This window comes from Diorhabda carinulata, chromosome X (genome assembly GCF_026250575.1).
Source record: "Diorhabda carinulata isolate Delta chromosome X, icDioCari1.1, whole genome shotgun sequence".
Classification (NCBI taxonomy): Eukaryota; Metazoa; Arthropoda; class Insecta; order Coleoptera; family Chrysomelidae; genus Diorhabda; species Diorhabda carinulata.
The window spans coordinates 37,057,213-37,084,688 of record NC_079472.1 but is presented as its reverse complement, the minus strand read 5'-3'; the positions used below and the strand labels follow the sequence as shown (position 1 = coordinate 37,084,688).

The 27,476-nt window shown below is 30.7% G+C and overlaps 1 protein-coding gene across 7 annotated transcripts in view; it reads right to left on the bottom strand.

Annotated features, from left to right (window-relative positions):
- Positions 1–1,354: 1,354 nt before the first annotated feature.
- LOC130900398 (protein phosphatase 1 regulatory subunit 3B) overlaps positions 1,355–27,476 on the bottom strand; it is a 113,351-nt gene continuing 87,229 nt past the window's right edge. For 5 of the 7 annotated variants that reach the window (XM_057810961.1, XM_057810960.1, XM_057810962.1 and 2 more), the window contains 5 exons: positions 18,493–18,801; positions 14,653–14,966; positions 11,476–11,755; positions 10,510–10,676; positions 1,355–7,200 (listed from right to left, as the gene is read on the bottom strand). In XM_057810961.1, the coding sequence (XP_057666944.1) occupies positions 10,575–10,676; positions 11,476–11,755; positions 14,653–14,966; positions 18,493–18,795 (999 nt within the window). In that variant the 5' untranslated portion in view covers positions 18,796–18,801 and the 3' untranslated portion in view covers positions 1,355–7,200; positions 10,510–10,574. Of the gene's footprint in view, positions 10,819–11,475; positions 11,756–14,652; positions 14,967–18,492; positions 18,802–27,476 lie in introns of all 7 variants that reach the window. The other 2 variants (XM_057810964.1, XM_057810965.1) reach the window with 2 other exon arrangements.

The following is a 27,476-nucleotide window of genomic DNA, read 5'->3' as shown; positions in this document are numbered from 1 at the left end:
AGATACCTTCTTTCTCTTTTTATTACATATCATTTTCTTTTCATTCGTTGTTTTTTCTTTTGAATTTGCAATCTCACAAACACAATTTTAATTTCAATTTTGAGGTTTTACTGAGCACTATAATTTCCACGCGAAAATTAAATACGTGTTTGAGCCTTTTCCATTTGTGTGATTATTTACTTATTTTTTTTTTATTTTAAACTTTTGAGAATTATAATTCAAGTTTTTGAGTACATTTATACAAGTTTTCAACGAGATTCAATCCAGCAACCGTAGGATTGGACCTCATAGCTATTTTACCTTGAAACCTTTGATTTTGTACTAACCTTCAAAATATAGAATCGTTAAACTAATAATTTAAAACCAAATACAAATTTCATAATATGGTTATGTATTTTCGCGTTCGTATATATTACTATACACCCTCAAGTGGCTTCTTCTCTCGTAGAATTTAGACATCCATAGACATTTAACTTATGGATACGTTCCACTAAATATTCTATGAATAACGATATTATAGAAGGTAGAGGTGGGAATTATCTCATATGTAAGAACAGTTGGAAAAGTGTCCAGCTGCATACAATAAATAACAGTTCAGAAGCCTTCCTGTTCAGAATGGCGCTTGAGTAGACAATGGGTAAGGCATGAATGCAGCAATTCTAAATGAATTTAAGGATATCTAGTTAAAAAATTCTTTATCGTAGTTAATTATAGAAAATTTTAAAAACTCTACATTGTATATAGTGTAAAAAGTTGTCCAGGCTTGGTACTAATGTGGCGCTACCTTTATTTAACACATTTTAACGGACACTTTTTTATACAGACAATTTGTTACCTTACCTCTACCCTTCATAGACGATAAAAAGGGTAGCTTGTCACTGGTCTTGAGCAACAGCTCGACATTATGGTTAACGTTCATATTCCTGATTGCTTGGCCTATACCTACAAAATTTGTAAGTCATTAATCGGCATGTGATGGCACTTCAACGATGAGGATGAAAAAAGTCACTTATAACAATACAGAAATTGGCTTTGATATTGGAAATACTGTGATTTTTGTTAAAAATCAAATTGAATTTCATTCCAATCCATGTGAACTATTCTAAACTGCACGTTTTCATCCAACTGCCAAATTATGAATCTACAACCTTTAACATATTTCACCTGTATTTTTCACTTAAAATGACAATGGACTTTTTATTTAGTGGAACGTGGATTTCAGAGAGCGTGGATAAGGTCAATGTGGACGTTAAGTGAAACGTACCAAATAAATAAGTTACCAAGATGCCATTAATTTTCATTCAAAATATAATTCAAGTGAGTAGGTTACTTCGGAGCGGTAACAGAAACACTATTTTTAAAAAATATTTAAAACATATTTATTCAACAAATTTCTGCAAATATAACCTACGAAGGTACATAACGATTTACAAATTACAAAATCGTAGGTATTCGCGAAAACATTTTCTCAGTAATAATTAGTAGTAACATTTATTAGTCTTATAAAAAGCACTAGAATGAATAATAACAAGTGATAAAAATATATATACAATGAAATAAGAATAAAACATACAAAATAGTTCATAATATATATTTGTACATCAATAGAAAAATAGCATATTATATTTGTGGAAGCTCTTTGTAATACTATAACATCAGTTAATAAGATTTTTTATTGCAATAATAATTATATATACAACGTCAATATCAGGCTTTTCGAAAAAATCTTCTGATAATATAATCTGAAATATTTAGGTTAACTTCTATAAACTCAACACACTTTTAACAGCTTATGAAAATAACAGTTCTGATTGAGAAAACATTTTTCACAATGTGTTCATTATAAAAAGTAAAATAAATCTATAGAACTAGAAATAAGCTTTACAGCTTTCATGGAAAAACAATTCGATTGTATTCATAATTTTTAAATTCACTGCTCTCATAACAACTCCGATACTCAAACAAGTGCGACAAAATAGCCCAGAAGTGAGACATATTTTTGTCAAATTAATTAGTTAAATATCCTATACCAAGAGATCAATTTGTTTATTCATTATAAATTTCAATGTTATGTTTCTTTTTCTTCAACTATCAAGAAAAGAATGAAATTTCAGTCAATGTAAATAGATAGATATAACAGTCTTACTATCTTATCCACTTACATTACAATAAAATGACCTTGTATAAATAAATTTTTAAAATATACTTTTATCGATTTAAAACTTTGAAAATATAAAATTTTTATTCTTAATTATCAACAGTAGGAACTTTTTTGTCCTAGCAGGTAACACAGAAACATTAATTTATATTTAAGGTGCCTAGAACAAAAAACCGCTAAGTCAATATTTTTTGAAGAAAAAGTGCAAAAAAGTCGAACTTGTGGCACTTCAAGTTAAATCCATCAAAAAGGGTTATGCTAAAAAAGAAGTAGAAAAAAAATAACATTCTAGTCCAGGGTAAAGTCTTTTGTAGAACTGAGGCTTGTTAAGCACAATTTGTCACAAAACCAAAGTTTAATATGTCTCACATAAACTCAAAAGCCATCAACAAGAGAGTTAGTCTTGAAGCTGCAAAAATAATGGATGTTGCGAAACTACTAACAAAGCACTTTGAACAAGGGGGGAGCAACCTCGAGACGCTAAAATTTTATCGAGATTTGGAAAACGAAGAAGCCGATGGTCCCAACTATGAAGAAGATGAAAACATTATCGTTGATGAGGAAATTGATATAGATATTGTGTGATCTAGTATAACAATAAAGACTGTTTACTTTTTACAAAACATTAAATTTTATTTTATCTTACTTGGCTAGTGTAAAAAAGGAAACCTAACAATTAGTATAACTTTTATAGCTGAACCCCTTGGCAGCCTAAGCATATTTTGGTTTCAAATCCCGCTTAATTCCAATCTTAGTATCAAAAACCAGTCCAAATATTGATGTAAAATTTTTCTAAATATTTATGAAACTATTTTAGGTATCTCGATCATACATTGTCAGTTATAAAGTAATAAACTATTGATTTTTTGGTAAAAAAATTAATATTTTCTTATGATTAGTCTGTTTGTGACAGTTTTTTCCAAATTTTCCGAAAATTTCTTGAGGTGGACTTGGCGGATTTTGATTCTAGGCGCCTCATTTGTACTTTTATTTTGCACGTAATATAAAGTATCCTCAACACGAGCCCAGTCATCCATATTTCTTTATACAATATAAATAAAACGATGACAATCCTCGATTATCCAATAATTAGACCACACTGTAAGGTCGTATAGACATAAATGAACTGTGACATATTTGTATTAAAAACACTTTATGTACCTAATAGCCATTTCAAATATTTGTCATTTTAATGAAGTTAAAGTACCTCAAGAATAAGTTAAGAGATCACTTTAGTTTACTCTGAATAACCCTAATATCTTTTTCATATCTATACACCGCAGGTATATTTTCAAAGCCGTGACATAATTTCACTAGTGATATAATTTAACGGTAATTATATAACTTGTGAAATTAGAATTTCTAATAACTTTCTTATGCACTATACTCATATTTATCCCAAATCCACTAACACATGTCAAAATAATATTAAAATTCAGTTTAAGGTCTACAAAATTGCAATTAAGAGCGGTACATCCAGGGAATTGTGTTAGATATTCATAAATGGTTATTTTTACAACCAAGAGAAATTTTGTTCGACCCAATAAGGTTATCTCGATAAACATATCCCCTTCAATAGATTTGGATATAAAATTATTGGTGTTATACTAAGTACTCAACAATAGATAAATAGATAGAAAGAACACTAATGTAAAAATAACCTTAGGATCACCAAAATAGTAATTAAATTGAAACATTTAGTAATGCAATCTTACAAACCTCAAATTTCAGAAGGAATGGGTTTATGATATTTAAATCAACAATAAATTATTTGTAAAAGCTCCCGAGTAAATAAAATGATTTCTAATCAGTTGATTTCTATACAAAAAAATTTTAATTTATCAAATTTTGTAGATGTTATAAGTTTGGAGAGTGAAACAATTTAACTGAGACAAAAATTATCTTTAGATTTTTGAATAATTTTATCTTGCTCGGTGTTTTTCCAAATGATATTCATTGTTAATATAGGGAATAAAAACATACAGTTGCCAATTGACAAAAATGGAAATGTTAACAAGAGATAGAAAGAATAGAACTTATTTCTAGTTGTTAAAATGATTTAGCAATAAATAAAGAAATATTCTCTTTGCTTAACAATACTATACCAATACATAATTTAATAAAAAAGTCCATCCTCATTAATTATATAAGAAAATTAAGGTGAGGCCACAAAACAGATAAAAACTTGTACAAAATATGTGATATATTTAAAAACATTATTATTACAATTTTATGAACTATTCTGTAGATACTAAAAAACTACACATTTAAAATAGGTACAACTCCATATTGCAAATTTAACAAATTTGAAATTGTTGAATATGATTTTGGTGATTTTCTAAAACGAAAAAATATAACCATCTAATAAAGAAGGGTGAGATATGCAGTTTAACACTGTTAATCGAGCATTATAAGGAAATCTATTAAGTTTAATCAGTCGACAATTGAAAAATAGCACTTTTAAGTATAATCTAAATTTATTATTCAACTAGTAAAATCGGTACACCTACTCTACTATTCATATTGCAGTGGACGATTTTTTATATTTTACAAATATACTTTTTCCTCAAGTTCTCAACATACATGACTTTTTCACTTAATTATCAATTAAACATTTATTTCTCTTAAAATAATCTGAAGAGTTTAAAACTCAGTATTTATAATACATCGATACATAGAATAAAAAAATTGGAGAGAAAATGGAGTGGCAAAAGTGAATGAAAAATGATCAAAATTGAAAATAATTAAAACAGTGTTGAAATATCTTCTATCAACTTTATTTTTATTTATCAACAAAGATAACTCACTTCAAGGATAACCCAGTCAAAATATCTGAGAACTCATACTTGTTAAAGGGATACAGAATTATTATACACTACACTGGGATCAATAATACTTTTGAAGCAACAAGATTCACCCATCAGAATATTTTACAATAGTGACATTGAAATTGACTTGAGTTTTATTTAATAATAATTGAAATCATCATATATAAGAGTTCATTTTCATAACTAAGTTTTTCAATTTTAATCATTTTTTCGTATAATGTTTTATATAACAAAAATAGAAGTAGAATGTATTTTGATTACCAAGTCTTTCACCTTCAGTCTCAAAAGATGATAACGTGGTTAAGTCACACAATGTTTTGGTGTAATAGTAAATAGTGTGTTCTATACAAAAACACTTCATCTTCAAATCTCATACACAATTAATTTATCCAAATATATGATTGTTTTATACTGAGTTTTAAATTATAGAGAACTTTTTAATATACATAATAAAAAAATATGTTAAGTTATAGGTAATATATAAAACTTTCTATGGGTATTTGAAATAAGTACCTTTGGAGAAAGTTTTGAATATTTTAAAAAATTTCAAGTAATTGGAGAAATTGATACAACATATGTTTGCATTGTTCACTTTTAAGCTATAAAATATGACTTACTTAAATCCACACTATCAGTTCTAAGCTCTACTAAGATCAATATGATAATTATAACCCTTATCGAGTAATAGAAAATATCACATAACTTTACAGTCAGTAAAGGGATCCATAGATCTGGATAGACAGCCATATTTAAATTATATTGGTCAAAAAATCCAGGTGTTTGTAGAAAGACAAATTTAGTAAACTTCAGTGAACCATTCTCAGAAGCTGTATTCTTCTACTCATAAATTTCTTTCTAGTTTTTTAATATAAATGGAAATCACATTCATTTATATATTCTTCGAATACAAAATATGATATGATCAAGGTGGTAAGTAAATAGATACTACAAAAAAAGTTCTAGCAGAAATCAAAAGCTGAAGAAGGAAAACACAAAATGTCAGCATAAATAATGAAGTAATAATATGAATAGAATGTTCATAAAACAAGTTACTAATAATTAAATTAACTGACAGGAATTAATAGGAAAAGTATAAAGAATAAGCTTATATAGGAAAACTGATAGAGAAGCACTTTGACTACATCATCCAGGCTGGATAACTCCAAAAAAACAAGCTTCCTAACAAAGTACTGCCGACCCAGGTATACTCTGGATTTTTCTAGTTCTAGCATATGCAAAGTATGACGAGAAACCTGAAGTATTGAGAAAAATCTCCTACTGGAGATCATTAAAACTTTGGAACTGGAAGAATAATAGGGGTCCAATGAAGTTTAAGGTTGCAATATAATATAGCCCCTGATTAAATCTTTAATTTTTTTTCAGAAATTTGTTTTATATAAATTAGTGCATTGAGACTAATTCATATTTGGGAAGGATCATTTTTCCATTTGAAAGGATGCTCTGAGTCAAGTGAGTTTTTACAAGACAAAGAGTTACTCTCAACTGAAAGTGTCATCAATATTCCTTTCAATACCAATTATAGATATAAAACTATATAGTAAGGCACGCTTTTTTCAACTTATCATTTTAAATAATATAGATGCATCATTTAACAGTGTAAAACTGAATTTTTCATATGAAATGCATGGAAAATTATCTTTTAGTTATTCATTAGTAAAATTATGGTTTTTCTAAAAATCAACAATTTCGAATTCTCTGTAAAGGAACTTACGTACTCACTTAATGTTAAAGAAAAAAAATCTGTTGCAAAATATGCAATTCCATAATATATAGATACATTTACAATATACACTTTAAAGGACATTCTCGAGCTAATAAAATCTGACATTTACACCTTCCTAAAAATAATATCAGTCTTTTCAGTAGGTACTAAATTAATAGCAGAAAACCACAGTAACATACTTCTTCTTGGCAACCAAAAAGTAACTAAACTCACATTTTTTTTAAAATAAATAACGGTCATATTTGTATATCACAGATTTCAGTCCCAGACCAGTAGAGGTCTATTTATATTCAAAAGTTTTCCTTCTATATATTTATATGGCCTCTTACATCTGATCTGTCAGCCACTTTTCAATACTACTTTAATTTTCAACACCTTGCGCAGGCTCGATTCACTTTTTTCACTAAAAGCAGCATTTCTTGAAGATGGCTTGATTTTGGCAACATCGAATTCACGGGATTTTCATAATACTGCAACAAAAATGGAATAAAATTAGTGAAAACTATGTATATATACTTTAAGAGGGTTGCTACGGAGAGATATGGCAACATTGATGTGAATATTTGAGTTGTTTTTTTTTGTGCAAGCAGTGTGCCGGTAGATTCGTTTCAACTTTTGGTGATAAAGCACCATCTCGAGACACCGTATTTCATTCGTTTTCCGAATTCAATTTTGATCGCACTTTTCTATATCGATGTTGTGCGTGAAATGATATTACAAGATCGTCTTGCCACATGCCGTGAAATTGAGGCAAACTTGAGGATTAGTTACATTCAATATTGTATGAAAATTTGTCTGTCACAAGATTTGTTCGCGTTGATAACCGCATAATACGACAATCGCTTAAAAAAGCTCGTGTCGATTGGTGTACTTCGAAGTAAATGGTCGCCTGTTTTTTCGGAATAACTGGATATGTCACCACCATTCCAAAGCAACATAGAAGGGTCGATTCTAAATGGTACAGCAGCATTTGTTTGCTAGAAGTATTATGAAAAAAAAGGGAAACCAAGCGCAGAAGACGAATCATTATCCACCCCGTCAATATGAGCTCTCACACAGCAGTTCAAACAAAAATGTTTTAGATCAGTTGAAACATCGAATTTATGGGTCCTCCGTCGTACAGTCCTTGTTTGGCACCGAAAGATTTCTACTTCTTTCGGCAGATTAATAATAAATTGCGAGGTCAACGTTTTTCTACACCTGAAGAAGCGGTTGATGCGTTCAAATCACATATTTTGGAGGTAACTCAAACGGAACGGGAAAAATACTTCGATAATTGGTTCAAACGCACGCAAAAGTGATTGATCTTAATATAGAATATTTTTAAAACCGATAAAGCCATATCTAAGTATAAATTTTTGTTTTATTTATCTCTCTCAAAACTTAAGTAGCAACCCTCGTATTACTACTTATATATCAAATAATAATATTTAATTATATTAGTTCGTCCAGAATTATATTTGTTTCTAAAGCTAATTGAGTACGTCCAAAAGTAAGGGTCTACTTCATGTATATTTTTCTTAAAACTGACTAATAAGGGACATACATCCCTTCGAAGTATTGAATCGAGTACCTGTTTTTTTATTATCTGCCAAACGGTTTTAACAACGAAATTATTATTCTGGAAGCCATTAATCAATTTCATGTAATAACCTACCTTGTTCATATGAATGCACAGAATAAAGTTTTTAAGAATAAGTGTGGGTTACTCCATCAGTATTTATGAATTCTCAGTTATTTGAAAAAATTACTTTCAAACTTGATCCTTCAGACTTTCTTATGTAAAAAATAATTCGACATATGTCAGATCATGTTTTGAAATTGTGTAAAATTTTGAATTAAAATTAGAGTTGAAAGAAGAAAGTCAAGAGGAACGAAAAATGAAGGGATCTGGCACTGATTTTACTGTAATTATTACATAATACCATAAATTAAAGAGAAATTTGAATAATTTGACAAGTTAAGTAATATGAACTCAGTAACCGTTTGACAGATATTTCAGTTTCAGAAAAAAATATACATACAGGAGTACACTTATTTTTACATGATCTCATATTTAAAAATTAATGCTTATGAATGTGGATCATTTTATGTGCAATAAGCAAATGAAGCGAATCAATTTTTCAATTTATGATATATCAGAAACTAGCCAATATGATCATTGAAAGGTAATCAGACAAAAATAAGCACAGATAAACATTCACAATAAATATATAATGGCATACAGTACAAAGAATGCACAGAAAAGATATTTTTAGATTGGAGGAATTTAAATCATATATATTATTATGAATATATTAGATTTGTGACATGAATTGAAATGATGCTTAGAGTGGTTTTGGTCTGTGATTTATTAGTTAATATATTCCATACCAATAGTGAAATTCTGTCTTTACATTTAGATCGGCTATTTGAAATGGTAGGGTTAAGTTCATGAGACTTTCTTGAAGGTTACTTTACATGAAGGGAAACAACCTGCAAGAAACTGCATGCAATTTCTAGCAAGGTCAAGATATTGCACATGATGATTTTTGCAAGTGGTGTCACATGATCAAATTCTCTTGTTACTGCATGATGGCTGCCAATAACGAAAACGTTTTCTTGTCTTCTACTTACTTCCTGCAAAACATTCTAAGCCACGATAATAATAATAAAAAGTGAATAAAAATTTTTAAAATAAATGCCGGGAATACAAAATATGAGTAAAAAAATAAGATTTATCACAGAACACGTTACTTTACAAAAGTGCACTAATCAATCAACTAATCTAACCGACCTTTGGTCAATTGTTGAATGAAAAGTTGGTCTCAATAAAAGAAATAGAATTGAAAAACCTTTGAAATAAATGAAGAAATATGACTCGGCAAGGTTAGATTCAAAAGAGTAGTTTTGAATGCTCCAATCAATAAGCTGATGTAACTGATATTTGACTTTTTAGTAAACCAAAATGAACTGGAATCTCCTTGAATTGCAACTTGTAGTTAACAGAAATTGCATCAAACCAATAAAGTTGTAATTATGAGATCTTACAGGAATTGATAAGCCGAGCTTTATCTGCATATGATCATGTCTTGCTCCTAGCCAAGCAAGTCTTTGAAAGGCCCTAATAGATACTGGTTTACATTTTATCAAAATACTTGAAAAAAGTAGAAATAAATAATAGAAATCTTCTTCTTTTGCAAAAAATAAGGTCAGAATTATGTCGTTTTGTACCCTGAATCTATTTACGATTCATAGAGAAAGGTAAGCAGTTGTTTCTGATTCAAAGCATTTCTGATACATCTTCACTTTTGTTAAGTTGCTAGATACGAAACTAATTGAAAGAAATTACATTTTAAAAGATTAACTGTATGTTTTCAACGCCCATAATACTTATAATAAATATTATTTATTAAATAATTTGCAACTACTGTTGGGGTATACATTAAAACATATTTTTGTAACGAACATTTTGATCTCACATAGAGGTAAAAGATTTATACCTACGATTAACAATGAAAAATTAGTTTATAATGAGCACTCATAGTGGCATCTGTCCGAATTATCGAGCAGTTTGGACAGGAAAGTAAGGAATGTTGCAAGCAGCAGTAACTGCATATTATGATATTTGATGAAAGTATTTAATGATGAAAAATGAACGTAGCATTATAGATACATTTGTCAGTAATCTAAAATATGATTTAGTTTGGTATAAAAGATTCAAAAATATTGTGTGATTAGTTATTTGAGTATACTGACGAATGGATAACGACTATATCTTAAAATGGTAAAATACTAACTATTATACATCCTTGCAACCTGCTGCCTTTGCTTTTGTACGAAAAGTAGAAATAATATTCGTCGATTACCAGTATGGACTGTTATTTTCTAAATGTGTCCAACTAGCAAACTCCGACCATGATTCCATTTTTGCTTGTACTATATCATTACATTTTCGTACTGATGCCTATAAAGTAATTAATTATTTCTATTGTGTTTAAATATGTGACGAAAATGCAGAAGAAGTAGAAGACTCTAATAGTAATAAAAAATCAGCTTAATTTTTGGGAAAACTGAAATATCGCAGGATATTTGATTTGTTAGAGACCCTGTAACAAAAAACTTTATCAGTTATAAAGTAGTTGAACCTATTTATAAAAATATTTCAATATTATTTTTATTTAAGTTACAAGAAAATCTTTGACAAATTTTTTAATATATGAAAATCAAAAGTCTAAGCTAAACGCGATAAGTCTTCTTTCTTCTACATTCAATATATCTATTCTCATTATTTTTGCTTAGTTGTGGGTTTTAGTTTTATTACGAAATATAACATACATTTATATCAAGAAAAATTGGTGTATAATTTTCAAAATTGAACAATAGAAAATAGATTTGTAATGAATAAGTTACATATAAGAACTTTTCATTATATTATATCATATTAAACATAGAATTTTCTTAGTAACCACACTGTTTTTTACCACTGCGTTAACACTCGCAATTACAATGTCTGGTCTTATGCAATGCTAGAAGGATCTGATAGTATAATTATGAGTATTGGTGCAGTAGGTAATTGTGAGAATTGAAGAAATTTATCACTATTACAAAAAACTGGAAAGCTATAGATAAAATATTTTTGAATTGTAGATTAAATTTAAACAAAGTTTTCTCTGCATAATAGGGATTTTATTGAAGAAAAAAATTAACCAAATAAATAAATTTATCAACAACTCATTCGTTTATATATATATGTACCAACCTACCTGAGTATCTTGTTCTTTTCTTTTGAAAATATCATCATTTGAGAAAGATCTATTTAGTGATGACTTCTTTACTATGGTATAGTTTTTACTATCGTTGCTATCCCAATATTCTTTTCCTTCGCATTTAAAGCAAACACAGAACTCAAGCTTTTTGGCATTAACTGGAAGCTGAATTTTGAAAGAGAATGTATCATAGAGCACGTTAATGTTGGTATTCATATTATTTGGTACATATGTACAGAAACAGTCTTCGTGGCTCCTCCATTCGTTTGATGAACACCTTTAACAGAGAAAAATAAATTTACTTCAAATAGACTAATATATTATGAACAATTGGTAATTAAGGTAGCGCGAATAAAACTTACTCTCTGACATAGACATGTAATGATGAATAAATAATATAGAATGATATAAATTTTTTATGTTTAATAAATGGTGTACAGATATGCTGGTGTTGTCGTCCAGGTCAGGATTTTTATCTTATACCATAAACATATTTTAAAATTGAAAATTGATTTTTCCTACGTTCATGCAATAAACACAAGTTTATTGAATTATATTTACCGGAAAAAGTAGATCTTTATTGCACTGGTGCAATAAATATTTATGTCATTACAAACATAAACATTTAAATGAGCGAAATATTTAGTTCTTCTTCTGTGAGTTCGTGATATGTTCCAAAGAATTGCGGATTTTATTTTATTATCAATCATATTTATTATGTACTGGATTAGGAAATCACTAGAAAAGTTTAAAAATTAAAATATTATTGGTAAAATAGATGATTGTGATGAAGAAAAATTTGTTGGGACCACACCAGAAGTTATTACCTAGTAAATCAAGAAAACTATGTTTTAAAGAGTGGTGCTTCGATAAAAAAGTTGTGAATCTTACAGAAAATGTGCTTCTTGTATATTTTTCAAAAAGATCGAAAGATATTAAACCCTCATCACTTTGGTCTAAGCACTCAATGGTGAGAGTTTGCCTTTTTACAAAAGATATTAATATTAAAAACTACAAAAAAGTAATGGCATTTATGAAGCAGAACTCTGCAGGATTTCGGTAAAAAAAGTCAAAAGTATTTAATAGGGGAAACAATAATCAATTTCTAAAAGAAGCTACGAATTCCCAGTATTTGATGAAAAAAGTAAGTCAGTAATAATTATTGTTCAGCTTTTTTAAGACTTTTTAAAATGACTTGTTGTAGATTGCTGCAATATTTGGCATCGCAGGGGCATGTCTTAGAGATAAGCTCCAAAAATTGAATATTGAAGTCAGAAGTAGTTTCAATATTATATTGATATTGTAAAAGTATTCAAAAAATAACAAGGAACGAAGTTTTGTTATTAGAGGTGAGGTTGAAGAATTATTAAATTTGATCGATATATACCGTAAATACAGGAAATTACGTCCCAGTCATTTTCCACATAAACATTTTTTTATCAATTACCAAGAAGAAAAGTGCACTGTCCAAGCTAATGGTGTACACACCCGTATGAAATTGCAAAATTTCTGAATTTCGAGATTCCTGAGCTATACTAGAGCTCAAACGACACGGAGAAAGGTAATCGTCGACAGTAGCGGAAGGATACGTAGAGCAAACATTTGCAAACTCAATGCTGCAAAATAAATATTTCAAGCTGACGAAAATGACAATGTGTAGATACCAAGTACTATAGTTTATTTCAGAAAGGTCTAGAGTAATAAAACCTGATTAGGTATGCAAAGGGACCACAGAGTGAGTCAACGGATATTTAAGCCACTTTCATAGTTTGGCATTGATTTCATTATAAAATTCTTTCTTTTTATCAAGTGCAGGTAGTACCAACTGGGTTGGGCTCAATATATGGGTTTAGCCTATTGTTATCCATTCACAAACACTAAAAATAGTGTGCCAAAGGCGTGCCGGTAGAATACTCGTAAAAAGGAAAGCCAAATCTGAAATAGGGTTGGAATTAGGCAGAGGTACTAATAGAAGGTTAAACGGTACCTGTTAAAACTGCAAAACGTCTGTATAATCTACTACCTAAGTAATCCCTACACAATATTTCGATATTGACACTTCAGGCTAGAAAACATACTTTTCCTAATTCTCTCACGCAATTACTTGAAACTTTAATATTACAAATAATATTATTTCAAGACCTACACCTAGGCTGACGCCGACTCTATACCTTTCTGTAATAGACTGTAGTACATTTGGAGAAGTCACAAATTAAGGAGTAGAATTAAAATTTAAAATTAAAAAGAAATATTAATATCGAAAATTGCAAAAATTGTACATTCACTTTTAATATTAATAATACACAGAATGTTTAAGTTAAATTATTTCTAGTTACTAGTTTCTAACTTTTTGAATATTAACCGAATGTGTTAATTAATTATAAAAAATTAGGATCCGAAATTACGCTTTTTATTTTTCTACACCTAAATAAAACATTATATTTCCATGAGCGTAGAAAAACACGCTCAACACGCGCAAAAATGTTTATTGCAGTCGCCGTGTTGCCAAACTCGGTCTAACGGCCTCGTTAGATAAATAAATTTAAAGTAAACTTGCATGATTTCATATTACAGTACTGAATTCAGCTATACACCATTTGAAAAAGGGGGTTAGACAACAGAAAAGTGATACATGGTGGCTTAAAATATTTTGAGTACGATATTTTAATGACTTTAAGTTCTTGAGGAGATTAAGCTTCTGAGATATCTGAGGCAAACGAGATTTTCTGAGCATAAAGCAGCGTACTAATTTAGATGAGGTAAGAATTGAAATTTCATCTTTATTATTTATTAAATACATTTTTGATAAACATACTGATAATAAGTTGCTATATTTATATCATTTTCATTTTTGAGGTTACCTAACATAAATTTCACTGTTTTCATTTTAGAATATAAATATTATTATTATTATTAAGGTCATATGTATAAAACGAGTAGAATTCTATAAAAATTTCCAAATCAATCAGACTGAAATACTTGAAAAATTAATGTTTGTGAAGTTCGACTATCCATCCATAATATTCAATGAAAATCAACGATCATCCTCAGATAAAAATGATAAGAAATAAAATAGAAAATATACAATTCAAGGTCGATTCGTAGACTAGGAATATGTTTATACAAATTAATTGAATAACTGAAATACAAATGCAAACTCTACCTTGTCCTTACCTAACAAAAACTTCCTTGTGAAATGCTAAATTCCTGACTTTAATGGTACCCAATATGTTATCCTCGGCTTCTTTAATGATAACATTTTCCAGAGATACGTTTTCTGTGTCTAGTCTTTTTCTAAACGCCACATAATCAGAAGCGGGCTGTGGAAAAGTTATCTCCCAATTATGTATTTCTCCAACGGTTTCTTTATTCAGTCCTTGAGTAACATTAGATAAGAATCTGTAGCTCCAGAGTGGTGGGACGTGAGACGGTTCAGTCATGACCCTTACATGAGTTAGGGACATACCTTTATCGTCAGCAAATACCACCTGCAATGAATAAATAAGTTTCAATTAGATTTGTTATTAATTCAATCCAATTTTATTTTAGAATGCTCAAATATCAAAATTCTAGAAGGTCAAATAACAAATGACACAATTAAATTCTTATAAATAAATATTATTAATGAGAATAGTTTTCATTTGCTATTTGGATATCACCAAACGCCACTTACATTTCTGCATATGAATACATACAATTTCACGAACATGATTTCAGTTCTTTGACATACCCATTTAGACTTTAGATGCTTTGAGGAGTCATTTTGGTGTTTTAGGCACTCTACAACTATACCTAGAAGACATTTTGATCATCTCATTGTTCTACTTCCAACAATACGTAGAATCCTTCCAAAGGAGGCGATTTTTTGGGGTTCAACAAATGTTAGCTATCATGAATTTATTTACAACGAGTCAGAACTGGTTGTATGTTAGGTTTTTTAGAAAAACTGTCCATCTTCTATCAGGTTCACGTTTTCCATCAACATCACCTTCTGCTAACTCTCAGCATGCGCGTATATTTGCACATTTAGAATATAAAATTCCACTTTATATAATAGTACGGAAACTACGTTTCTTGCTTGATGTTTAGTTCATGTCCACACATGTTTATGTACGCATCTTCTACAAAAATGGCTCTAGCTTGTTCAACTCATATCATCTCTATTAAATTGGTCCAATTTTCGATTAATAATTGATCCAGTTAAATAAACTTTTTTTGCTCGTTTTGCTAATTGGTTTCTTACTTGGAACTCATAACATCGTAACTCATATATATATATATATATATATATATATATATATATATATATATATATATATATATATATATATATATATATATATTAATCGGGTTAAAACGTTCTTCGCCGTCTTCCGATTCCCAGTGTCCATTTTTTTCGATCTTCCCAAAGATCTTCTTCCAATCCTCTCTCTCGAATATCCTTCTCGATACCTTCTCTCCAGTTTAATCTTGGTCTTCCTCTCTTTCTTCTTCCTTGTGGTGCCCAATTTAAAATTTGTTTGGGTATGCGGTCTTCAGGCATTCTTTGGACATGTCCGTACCATCTTAACTGATTCACCCTAATGTCTTCCGTAATCGTATGCTGCACTTTCATGATCTCCCTGATTCTGTCGTTTCTTATTTTTTCCAGTCTTGATATTCCTGCCGCGCGTTTCCAATAATCCATTTCTGTGGCTTCTAGCATTTTGACTGTTTTTTCTTTTAGAGGCCAGATTTCGCTACTATATGTTGTTATACTTTTTATTATGCTATTGTATATTCGATGTTTGTTTTCCTTGGATATTTGTTTGTCCCACAATACACTATTTAGTTGTCTTGTTGCTTGTCTTCCTTGGTTATTTCTTTGTGTTATTGCTTCATCAAATCTTCCATCATTAGTGATGATCATGCCTAGGTATTTGTATTTTGTACAATGACTTATTTTTTGTTGTGTTTCTTCAAGTATTAAAATTTGTTGCTCTCCTCCAATACACTTATATTCCGTTTTACTAAAATTTACTTCTAGACCCCATTTCCTGTATTCCTCTACTAGCTTTCTTGTCATATATTCTAAGTCTTCGTAGTCCTGTGCCAAGATTATTTGGTCATCTGCAAAACACAGGGTATATAGTGTGGAATCGATTAGTGGGATGCCCATGTTCTTACATTTCCTTTTCCAGTGTGCTAGTGCGTGTTCCATGTATATCTTGAAGAGTGTGGGCGACAGACAGCATCCTTGTTTTAACCCCTTATTGATGGAGAATTCTTTTGAGACCTTGTTTCCTATTTTTACTTGTGATTTACTGTTTTCATAAAGCTTTTGTACTGCTTTTATTAGGGCCGCATTTATATTTGTTCTTTCCAAGGCATCCCATAGTTTTGTTTGCGGTACGCTGTCATATGCTTTTTTAAGGTCAACATACAAAAGGTGGAGTTCTTGATTTTTGGCGGTTTTCTTCATCAATTATTTGCGAAATCGTAAATAAATGATCAATAGTCGACCTCCCCGCTCTGAAGCCTGCCTGTTCTTCTGCCTCCATGTTGCAATATTCCTGTTCGATTTTATTTTTTATGAGTTTGACCTTTTTGGTAATAAACTGAAGACCGTATTGATTTGATTAACAAAATACTCAATTTAAAAATTTTCCTTTAATACTGTATTGAAGAAGGACTAAGTTTTTAGATTATCTCTTAAATCGTTTATTTGGTTAGAGGCAACATAATGCAGTTTTGACTCCCATTTTGAAACATTTTCATTTTACTATTTAGGACCGTATCACCACGATTATAAATATGAAGATTTTATAGTATTTAATAAGTTGCATGTTGAATACTACAAAATATAACATGTTCAGTTTTATCTAGTCCAGGAGTTGCCAATCTGTGACTCTTTTGGCTTAAAATTGCGGTTCCCAGTTTCACAGGCAAAAACTAATAAACTATTATTGCAATCGTCAAAAAAATTTAATATTAAAAATTGAATTGTTCAACTAAAAATCTTAGAAATTACTAGAAAATTGTTAACGAAAAAACATATAATGAAAAACTAAAATAATTTTAATAAAGATTTCAATTGAAAGCAGAAAATTCTCTTACCCCGTCGACTATGTAAAAAATGATAATTAAAAAAAAATTAATACGAAATCTACGACTAAATACACATGTGGCTTCTCAAACTCAGTTTGTGTCAGCCGACCCGTGACGTTTGAGATTAATCTTGGTTTACAGCATCACTTGTTCAACTCAATTGCTTCCGAGTCGGGTGGTGCCTCTGCGAGCTTCTTTTTTTTTGCTAGGCATCATCGGACCACAGATTCTCTACGAATCGCTGCAGTTTACTTTTAAACCGAGGGCCTATGCGGATCTTGTCGTCTGCCGCAAGGAGGTTAACTTGACGATGCCAAAACCCAGTTGATATTTTGGTCCTCTCAAACGAATTTACGATACTTTTTCCTTCAAATTGAACATCAAAATCTAGCATAGCATTTGATTGGCCAAGAGCAAAAGAGTTTAAAACATGTCAAGTCCATTTTCGAATTACCCACGGGCTTAGAGGATGGTCTAGAAAGTCCAGAATTGGAAGAAGAAAATAATTGTAAAGATTCAGCTTCACGACAGGTGTTATAAATGAAAAATATACAAAACTCTAATGAATAGGTGATTCAGCATAAGCACAGCTTGAAGGACTAGCTTTCTAAAAAATGTATTCGTTAGAAGATTCCAGTAATTCGAAACATACAAAGTACTCTCACGTTCTAGTAAATATCCTCAATTCAAATGAGGAATCAACTAACAAATAAACATCAAGAGTCGTGCTTAAAATAATAGTATAATCCAGCAAAATTTAATCAAATTTTCGAAAGATGTAAAAAGTCAAAGATTCCATTGATTATTGTGTTTTTATTAAAAAAAATATTACTTTGTATTAAGTTTATCATAAATAAAAAGACAACTTTTAGAGGCTTTTTAGGAACTAGTAACTTTTGCAAATTGAAACTTGAAACAAGTAATTACCTTTTTTTTCAATCTCGTTGGACTCGTAGGATCTTCATCGCTAGAGCTCGATGATTCTTCAGTGGCTCTTATTACTAAGCAAGGTCTTTTGGGGTATGCAGGCATTTTGAAAGAAGTTTTGGGTAGAGTATTGAAAGAATTTGAATGATGCAAGGATCTGCAAGTACTTGAAGTGTAAGTTGCTCTAGGAAAATCTGCACCTAATCTTAAAGCTGCGTAGTCTTTGAGAAAACCAGTTGGTGGACTGTGGCTAAATACTGGAGGACTGTGAGACACCAACATTTCGTAGTCCATAGAACACATTTGAACCTGCAAAACCAAAAAAATATATTTCCGAAATTAAACGGGATGTTTATAATTTAATGCTATTTAACTACCACTTATATATTATCATCTTCTACTATATGTTTAAAATTGTTTTTAACTGTTTGGTACGTTGCCGTTATTAAATTTTGTTACTTTTGATCGATAATAGCCAATAATAATGCGGTTTGGTTTGTCCTTGTTTAAATATTGCATAAAGCAGTGTTTCAGCGTGGAACATAGCAAGGTAGTTATTGAAAAGTTGTTCAAGTTGAAGTAATTTCCATAATTATTCATTCAAAAAAATAATACTTGTAATACCCAAGCCAAAACCACATATGTTTTATAAATTTACTTCAAGCCCGAGTGCAAATAAAAATATTAAAACTGGGAATGAATTAGACACAGCTATAACTAACCAGCTTTATCTTTTATGAAATATGTAGGTAAGTATAAATCTTGTTATTTTTTATTACATAGGTCATATGGTCATAGATCACGCTAAAGACTAACAAAATTAAACCTTTGAAAGCGTTCAGTAGAACATCGAATTTGGGAGAGCCATATCAGAATCACAATGATGACCTCTTGCTGCAAGATAAACGCCTGACTATTAGACTCATATCAGTGGTACATAACATATTTACAGCCGAAATATACATGAAAAAATTGTTTACACGATGGGTACTAAGAATTTTAACAGGTGCACACAAGGTAACTCGAAAATATATTTGCGGTCGTCCTATAACATAATATGTAGTCGAATACAGTAGTTTCTTGTAAGATTAGTAATAATGATAGGTCACGGGCAGAGTAAAAAAATCAGTCCACATATTATATAGGTAAGTATAAAAAGGAATTAAGAGGTAAACGTGCCTATCATTTATAGACACGATCACCAAGTTTATTTATCAGAACTTAGAATGAATTTGTTCAACTCATCTTGATAAAAATCAAGATAATAATGTACTGCATAAGCCTTTCTTCTTATACTGGAACAAGAAATAGTCACTGTGTGCCAAGTCTACACTGGAGTGTGACTCCTAATTTTTCATCTAAACTGACGCAATAATTCCTCAGTTATTTTAGCAGTATGGAGCTTGGCGTTACTATAATGGATGATGACACCTTCACTCAACATGCCACTCCTTAAAAATAACCCACATGAATTTTTAAATACATTGCATGATTAGTGTAAGCTTAAATTTGTGAATCGAGGAAGTTTCTACTACGCAGTTGGTCAGCCACTCATATTGCAGTTTTCGGCAAGCTGTCTGCATGTTATCTGCTCATAACATATTAACTATAAATGTCTACATTTGGTCTGTGAATGAAAAATATAGAAACATTATTGACTCATAAAAATCTATTTACTGCTCGCACGATATCAATTTTTCAATCGTCTTGGCATTTTAATCGTTTTGAACCCTTCTAGTTTCATTCTAGTGGAACAAAATTTCTTCACATTTTATAGATAGAAACGCTACAGATTGCAGCATTTTTCATGATCATCCTTTGTACATAAATATTCATGAAATATTATATAAATTCTATTGTTATTATCATGTTCCGATTCAAATCTTATGAGCCTCAGCTTTCCGTTGTCATTTTATTTTTTGTAATTTTGTGTAAGCTCTCAAATTATTGTTGTTTTCCGACCGTTGAAACCGTCTTTGATTTTTTCGGAGCAGGTTTCATCTATATAGTTTTCAATCAATGCAAAAAATCAGAGTCATTTTGCTTTAACTGCATCAATACGGATGGGAAAATGTTTATTTGTGCGTTTGTTCAAAAGTGTGCAGACACGACCCCCCACGCACAATTCTGTCAGTATAATGCAAATGCTATAAAAAGTAGTGAAGTTTATTCGACCCATTCGTAAAGTTCAAATTTTTCTGGTTCTTCTTCTTTTCGTTATCACTCTTCTTCATTCGGAATTTGCATCAATAGCGATGTATCGTATGTCACCTCGTTGGGATCAAACGAATCCTCCACTGTTGATAATTCAACATTAAAGCACGACCGGCTTTGACGCTTTGTACATGCCAGAGAACGCATGCAAAAAATTGTGCTCAGCTGTTTTTCCGGCAGGAGTAACAAGTGGTTCTAATGTATTATTGACCAACTCTGTAGGGTCTAAGCCACACAAAATATTTGAATATACATTAAAACTCTAAAGATGTATATACGTGGCGTGATGATTGGAACTTTCACAATTTGAATCTTAATATCTCAAGAATCGTAGGAAAAAAAGTATTGATACATTTTTAATGCATAATTTTATGATCTATAACTTTTGTCTGAAGTATTTCTATGATAAAACCGTTTTGCTAAAAGTCATTATTTTGATTTTCAACCTCAAGAAAACAAATTACCTGCATAGGAATGGTGGGGAATTTAAAAATTTAATTTATTATTATATTCTAAATAATTTTACTGATTTTATTGTAACTTTTTGTATCAACACTATTATTTTTTTATCTAATTTGACTGGACTACGAGTTGACGAAATGTGAAGTGGCAATAGTTAATATAGGTTTGTTCCAACTTGCTAGTCTGAACCGTTCTTGGAAGCGTTTAAATGATATTTTCTGCGCAAGCTTCAGCTATGCACGATAGTGGTAACAGCACTTGCTATCAACAAAGTATCGAAAAGACCGTCCTGGACACGGTTCACAAACGATACTTAAGTTCGTTCCTATAACGGAAACTGGAAAGGTTTTTTGGTGGATTGGAACAAACCTATTTTAGACGAAGACCTAATAGCCCAAGAAACATTCTAGGAACTATTTAAACAAGGTATATTCGTAAAATATACATTTCATTAAAACTTCGTATGTATATAGAAATGAAACAAATATGCAAAATTCGAGTTATAGGATACAAAAATATCTTTATTTTATTTTGTTTCATATATATGTACGTTACCTTATGATAACGGTACGCTAGACTTGTATAAATTAAACAGTTGTTCAAACAGTATGACAGTCTTTGTTTTTATCGCATTTAATGATAATGCTATTAAAATAGTATGTATCTCGAATGCTGTAATATCTTTCTAGAATATTCGTATGTAATTTAACTGGTTGTTTTAAACACATTATTGGCGATATGGAAACCGCGTATAAAGAAAATATAAATATATTTATCATTACGAGAAATATTTGTTTGGACTTCAGATAAACAAATCCAGATGCAGATAATTTCAAAAGAAAACAAGAAGATTCTAAGGAATTAATCTGAATAAATTTAATCTTAAATAGATTTAGAAGAGAATGATTTAAAGATATTAAAAATTATATAAAATTATATATATTATATAAAATAAATTTTGATTTAGAGTTTACTAAATAAATATTTATAGTGCGAAAGACGAACATCGAAATACTAAAGGAATTTCATAAAAACATGAAATCAATTCACTCAAAATAATTATGTAGGACTAGTCACTAAATGGCACAACACAAGCTGTAATTAAAGCAAAAAGCAGTTTGCAATGATAAATCGAAATGTGATTTTTTATAGTTATGCTTGACTTTTCGCTTTCTTTAACTTTTTCAATTATGCGGACATCTTAAAGGTAGTTTCTTTTCAGAAGAATGTGCAGCTCAGAAATGACTGTTTTCTGAACATACCGTCCGTACGATCAAACCACCAATGGAATATGATGAGATATTTTTCTTCAAGCAACATTCAACGATGACCAACACCATAATATTCGACTTTGGTTGATGAATCTTTTTGAGGTGATCCCATTCATTCGTTTCTTATTGAAAATTTTTGTATCAGGGTAATGGTCATAGATTCAATTTTCGTCTCCAATAAGAATTTTGGGAATAATATTCCATACAAATTGAAATACTCATCAGTCAAATGTCTCGAATCAAATTTGGCAATTATTCCTCTTATTTGTTTGAATTTTAACCACCTATGCACGTCCCAAAATACGTTTCCATCACTATTATAGTATTTGTGCAGTAGCGGTTTGAAACGAACGGGGATTTTTATCGTGCCGAAAACCATGTGTGGCGAAAAATAGGAGCAACGTATTCTCATGTTAAATAAAAAAAAACTCCGACTGAGTGCTATAAATTATTGCAAGAGGCCTATGGAGACGATTCTCCATCTCGTGCGCTTATATTTGAGTGGTGTAAGTGCTTTAGTGAGGGCCGAGAGAGCACTGATGATGACCTGCCCCCAGGTCGCCCTGTGACTGTTTCAACTCCGGAAACCATGACCAAAATCAACCAAAATGTGCGTAAAATCGTCGAATGAGCATCCGGATGATTGTCGAGGCTGTAAACGCAGATATAAAAACGGTTGGAAAAAATTTACACGAGAAATAACACATGACAAAAATCTGTGCGAAGTTGGTGCCAAAAAATCTGACTCCTGGCCAAAAGCTCTTGCGTCAACGGGTTTGCTCTAATTTCCTTGAAAGGTTAGAAAAAGTTCTGCTCTAAAAGTGACCTGATTTGATTCGTTGGAAGCGGTAAAGCAAAAAACGGCAGAGCTCCTAAAGGCCCTCACCAAAGAAGACTTCCAGCACTGCTTCGATCAATGGGAAAAACGTATGGGGAGGGTAATATATTGAAGAGGAGCTTTCGAATGTAGATTAATTATTATAATAAAACCCTTTTTTATATCCAGTCTCGTTATTTAATAGCCAGACCTTGTACATTTTTAAAACAAAGTCTGAAAAATTATCACAGTCGCTAATCCCTTTCTAAATTTCTGTATAGTACAGAATTACGTGACATTCTTTTACGGCTTAGTATTAAATGTCTATATAGGGATAATTTATTACTTTCCTCTCATAAAGAACAGAGGAAGCATCCAGACAAATCCTTAAAGGAATCTTCTTTATCTTCTTTTAGATCGTGTTCTATTAAATAAACATAATATAATTTCCATCAAAAAGCTTTTTAGCTATGCTTTTAACTTCCTTCTATAGAAATTCTCAAAGAACAACGACCTGTTCGTTAAAACTGTTGATAAGGTGTTTATTTATTTATATTCTATTTTACACGTTTCTTATTTTCGTCTATCGAGAATTGAGAGCATCGTGAGTTAACTGTGAAAGGTAACATGTATTTGATGTATTGCGTTAGAATTTAGATGATCACTATATTTAATGTCTACATATATGAGATGTATATTGTCGAATTTTTTCACTAGTTTAATCTTCAATTAGAGCTGTATTTTTAGTATTTCTAACACGCAACTTTTACAAATTTACTTTAAACTGTTCTCGTCTGCCAAGTTTTATTTTTATTACAAGATTGTTAAGGCATCTGGTTGGGTCAATATTCTCATCGAATATTTAATTTCTTTTTCGGAATTATTTGCACTTTTTGTAGTTCTGTCACGCTTTGTCCGTTAGTTAGATCTATTTCACTTAACACCTACGTTTGCTCTGGTTTCTTGAAATCTAGATAATTACGACGATATTATGCTTTTAAAAGTTTCTTGTGTAAATCAACTCAACAGAACTAGTTCCACAACCTTCATGTTGTTCTCCTTATTTAGCTAAGTAGCTTTTAGCTGGCGGGAAACGATGCATATCATTCATTTCTTTCCATTAAATCACATTGACCATTGACAACCGCTATTGATAAAATAGAGATAAATGTAACCATGGGCAACGAATGGGCTCTATGAAGTACTAAATAGTTTGAATACTGTGCATGACCATCGCAATAATACTTTAAAGAACAATAGAATCCATTAAATTGTACTTCAGTGAATTCATAAGAGATCCGCGACCTTATTTAAAGATAAGGAAGAGGACGATTTTAAGAAATATTTATATGATATTTTATAACAATCTTACATAAATCATACGATGAATTCTCTATTGATAAACGTACGAGGTACATCGATAAAGTAAATTTATCTATTTAAAAAAAGTACTGACACTTTCAGGATTGTATTTATTGAGAAATCAATGTTTTAGTCATTTTTCAACATAGCTATCACCAAAAATGACACTTTGTATCGTGGAGTCAGAGGTATTGATAGGGTAAATTCCAGTGAGTTGGAGAAAAAATTTTTAGAAATACATTTTCCCCACAATAATTTTTATTTTCTAACAGTCTCCTGTTGAGTCTATATACTTAGTTCCGCGATGATCTAAGATAACGTCTTGGTGTGATGACAATCTCTCTCCTTTGAGGTTAGGAAAAGGTCGTTATTGGCCAATTTTAGTGAATACGGTGGGTGGTTAAAAGTGTATTGTCCTGTTGTAAAAGCACTTTCTTTTTCTCTAAATGCGGTCGTTTTTTGGAGTTTCTCCCTTTATATTATCAATCTATGACGCGTGATACTGTCTTGTTACTGTTTTACATTTTTGAAGATGGTAGATGGACGTAATCCCATGGATATCTCAAAAAACGGTCACCATCACTTTTCCGGCCGGTGAAGCTGTCTTTGCCTTTTTTGGAGCAGCTTCGCCATTTGTAATCCACTGTTTTTTATTTCAAGAGTGTAGTGGTGGATCTAAGTTCCACCTACAGTTATGAATTGATGCAAAAATTCCGACTTATTTTGCTTCATTCGTGTCAATATGGCCAGGAAAATGTTTATTTGAATGCATTTTGTGTGATGAAGCTGAGTGATTCTTCACTCAGCTTCTTCTATCTCTCTAACCTTAAATCGGTCATCTAATACCATTTTGTGAAAATTCTCAACGATACCGCTGGTTCTCGCTTTTCAAAAATATATATTCAATGACAGCTTGATACTCAATTTTTTCCATATTCATGAAAATCTTTACAAAGACTCACTTATACGATTGTCTAACATGGCCGAAATTCTATTGATAAGAGCTGACATCTTTAGGTCATTAGAAACAGACAATCTCGTACAAAGATCATATATATCAATGTGTAGATGCAATAAAAATAGCTTACAAAATATACTCTATATAATTTATTATATATTGTCAACATCTAGGTCATCGACATATTATTGACTGAATTAAAGGGATTCAAGCCGAAATATAAAATATTTTTCACTAAGAAGTTTTTTGAATGAAAGGAAATTCATTAATCCAAATTTAGCAGCACTAAGCTGGAGATTGATACTGATAAAAAATGGCAATTCTAAGTACAATCCAAAATCAAAACCATTTCCTTAAAAACTTGATTCTATTAATCTTTACAAAGTGAAAGAAATTTCACCTATGAATTTACCAATTTCGAATAAATACTTGGGATACGTGGGATCAACTTTTGTATCCCTCTGCCACCTATGAGTGAAACCAGCATGTGACAGAATTCTTCAATCTTTCAAACTTTTTGAGATGCAAGAAAATGAAATAACCACTGGGAGCAAGATCAGGGTTGTAGGATGGATTATAAAAAAATTCCAACCATATGGCTTCCAAACAACTGCTGTGCGTCGAGCCGTATGTGAAGGAGCACAAACATGCAGTTAGCATTCCATGCTTCTTCTTTTGAATGGTAGACCGACCGTACCTCGCAGACGACGTAGAGAGAAGGAACAAGACAAAGCAGTGGAAATCCCTTGTAACAGTTAATTACAACTTATCGCGACGATTGAAATGAATTGCTGAAGTGTTTACATTGACATATAATTTTTGTTTAAATGCCTTATCCTTGGGCGTTGGCACATTCTTAAATTAAATTATCGTTATTGTGCATGAACGTATGGCACCGACATGTATCAGATTGATAATCTGATTTCATGAAATGTATGTATTTCGATATTACACCATTTCAATAAACTTTGCCGTAACTTGAACGTGTAGAACACGAAGAAAATTAAGATATGTATCAACGTGACTAACATTACAAATTATATAACCTTGTTTATTATCATCTAATTATCCAATTTATTTTTATTACTATAACATATTTAGAAAAATCATGATGCAGTCGTGAATGCGATTAAAGATAATATCAGGGTACACGTCGGTAAAGACTGAACGTTACTGGACAGATGATTTCGATTTATTCAAATATTCAATAGTCTAAACTTTCAACCATAAATATTTTGCTGAATTATACAAACACATTTTAATAATTCAACTTTCTCATATTTACAAACACTAACTAAAATAATTCATGTTTATAATAAATCAAAATTGTATAAGAAACTATTTTGAAAAATGGTTATTTTATAGATTGATCTCAACAATACAATTGGCCTGATGATTTTTATTATGCCCTTTCCATTTGTACATTTCCTATTGTAACCGTTTTTACATTATCTTAGTAGGAGAATAGAAGGAATTTTTCGGAAACTATTTAAGATGAAATATTGATAAAGTTTTCTTGAGACGCCACTGTTTTAATTTGTTTTATACTGAATGGCTACTTTCACAGAGTGGGTAACGTTGTACATAACTAAATAAATGTTTATTTCTAATCATCTACAAGATAATAAATAGTTAAAAAATTAAGAAAGTAATTATAGAGTTGTATTTGTTTATTTCGATTAAACAAATGCTTCTAATGTTGCCCATTAGCTATTTAACAATATCCTAAACGCAATATGAACTTAATTCTAATTCTAGGGTGAAATTAATCTACACCTATCGCTTAAATTGTGAATTTAACTACTTAACATTTGCTGATTAGCTCTTAAGAACCTTGCTTTTCAAATATCCTCATAAACTTCATATTTGTTCAGTTTAGCTCTAGAAAGGGTACAATAGA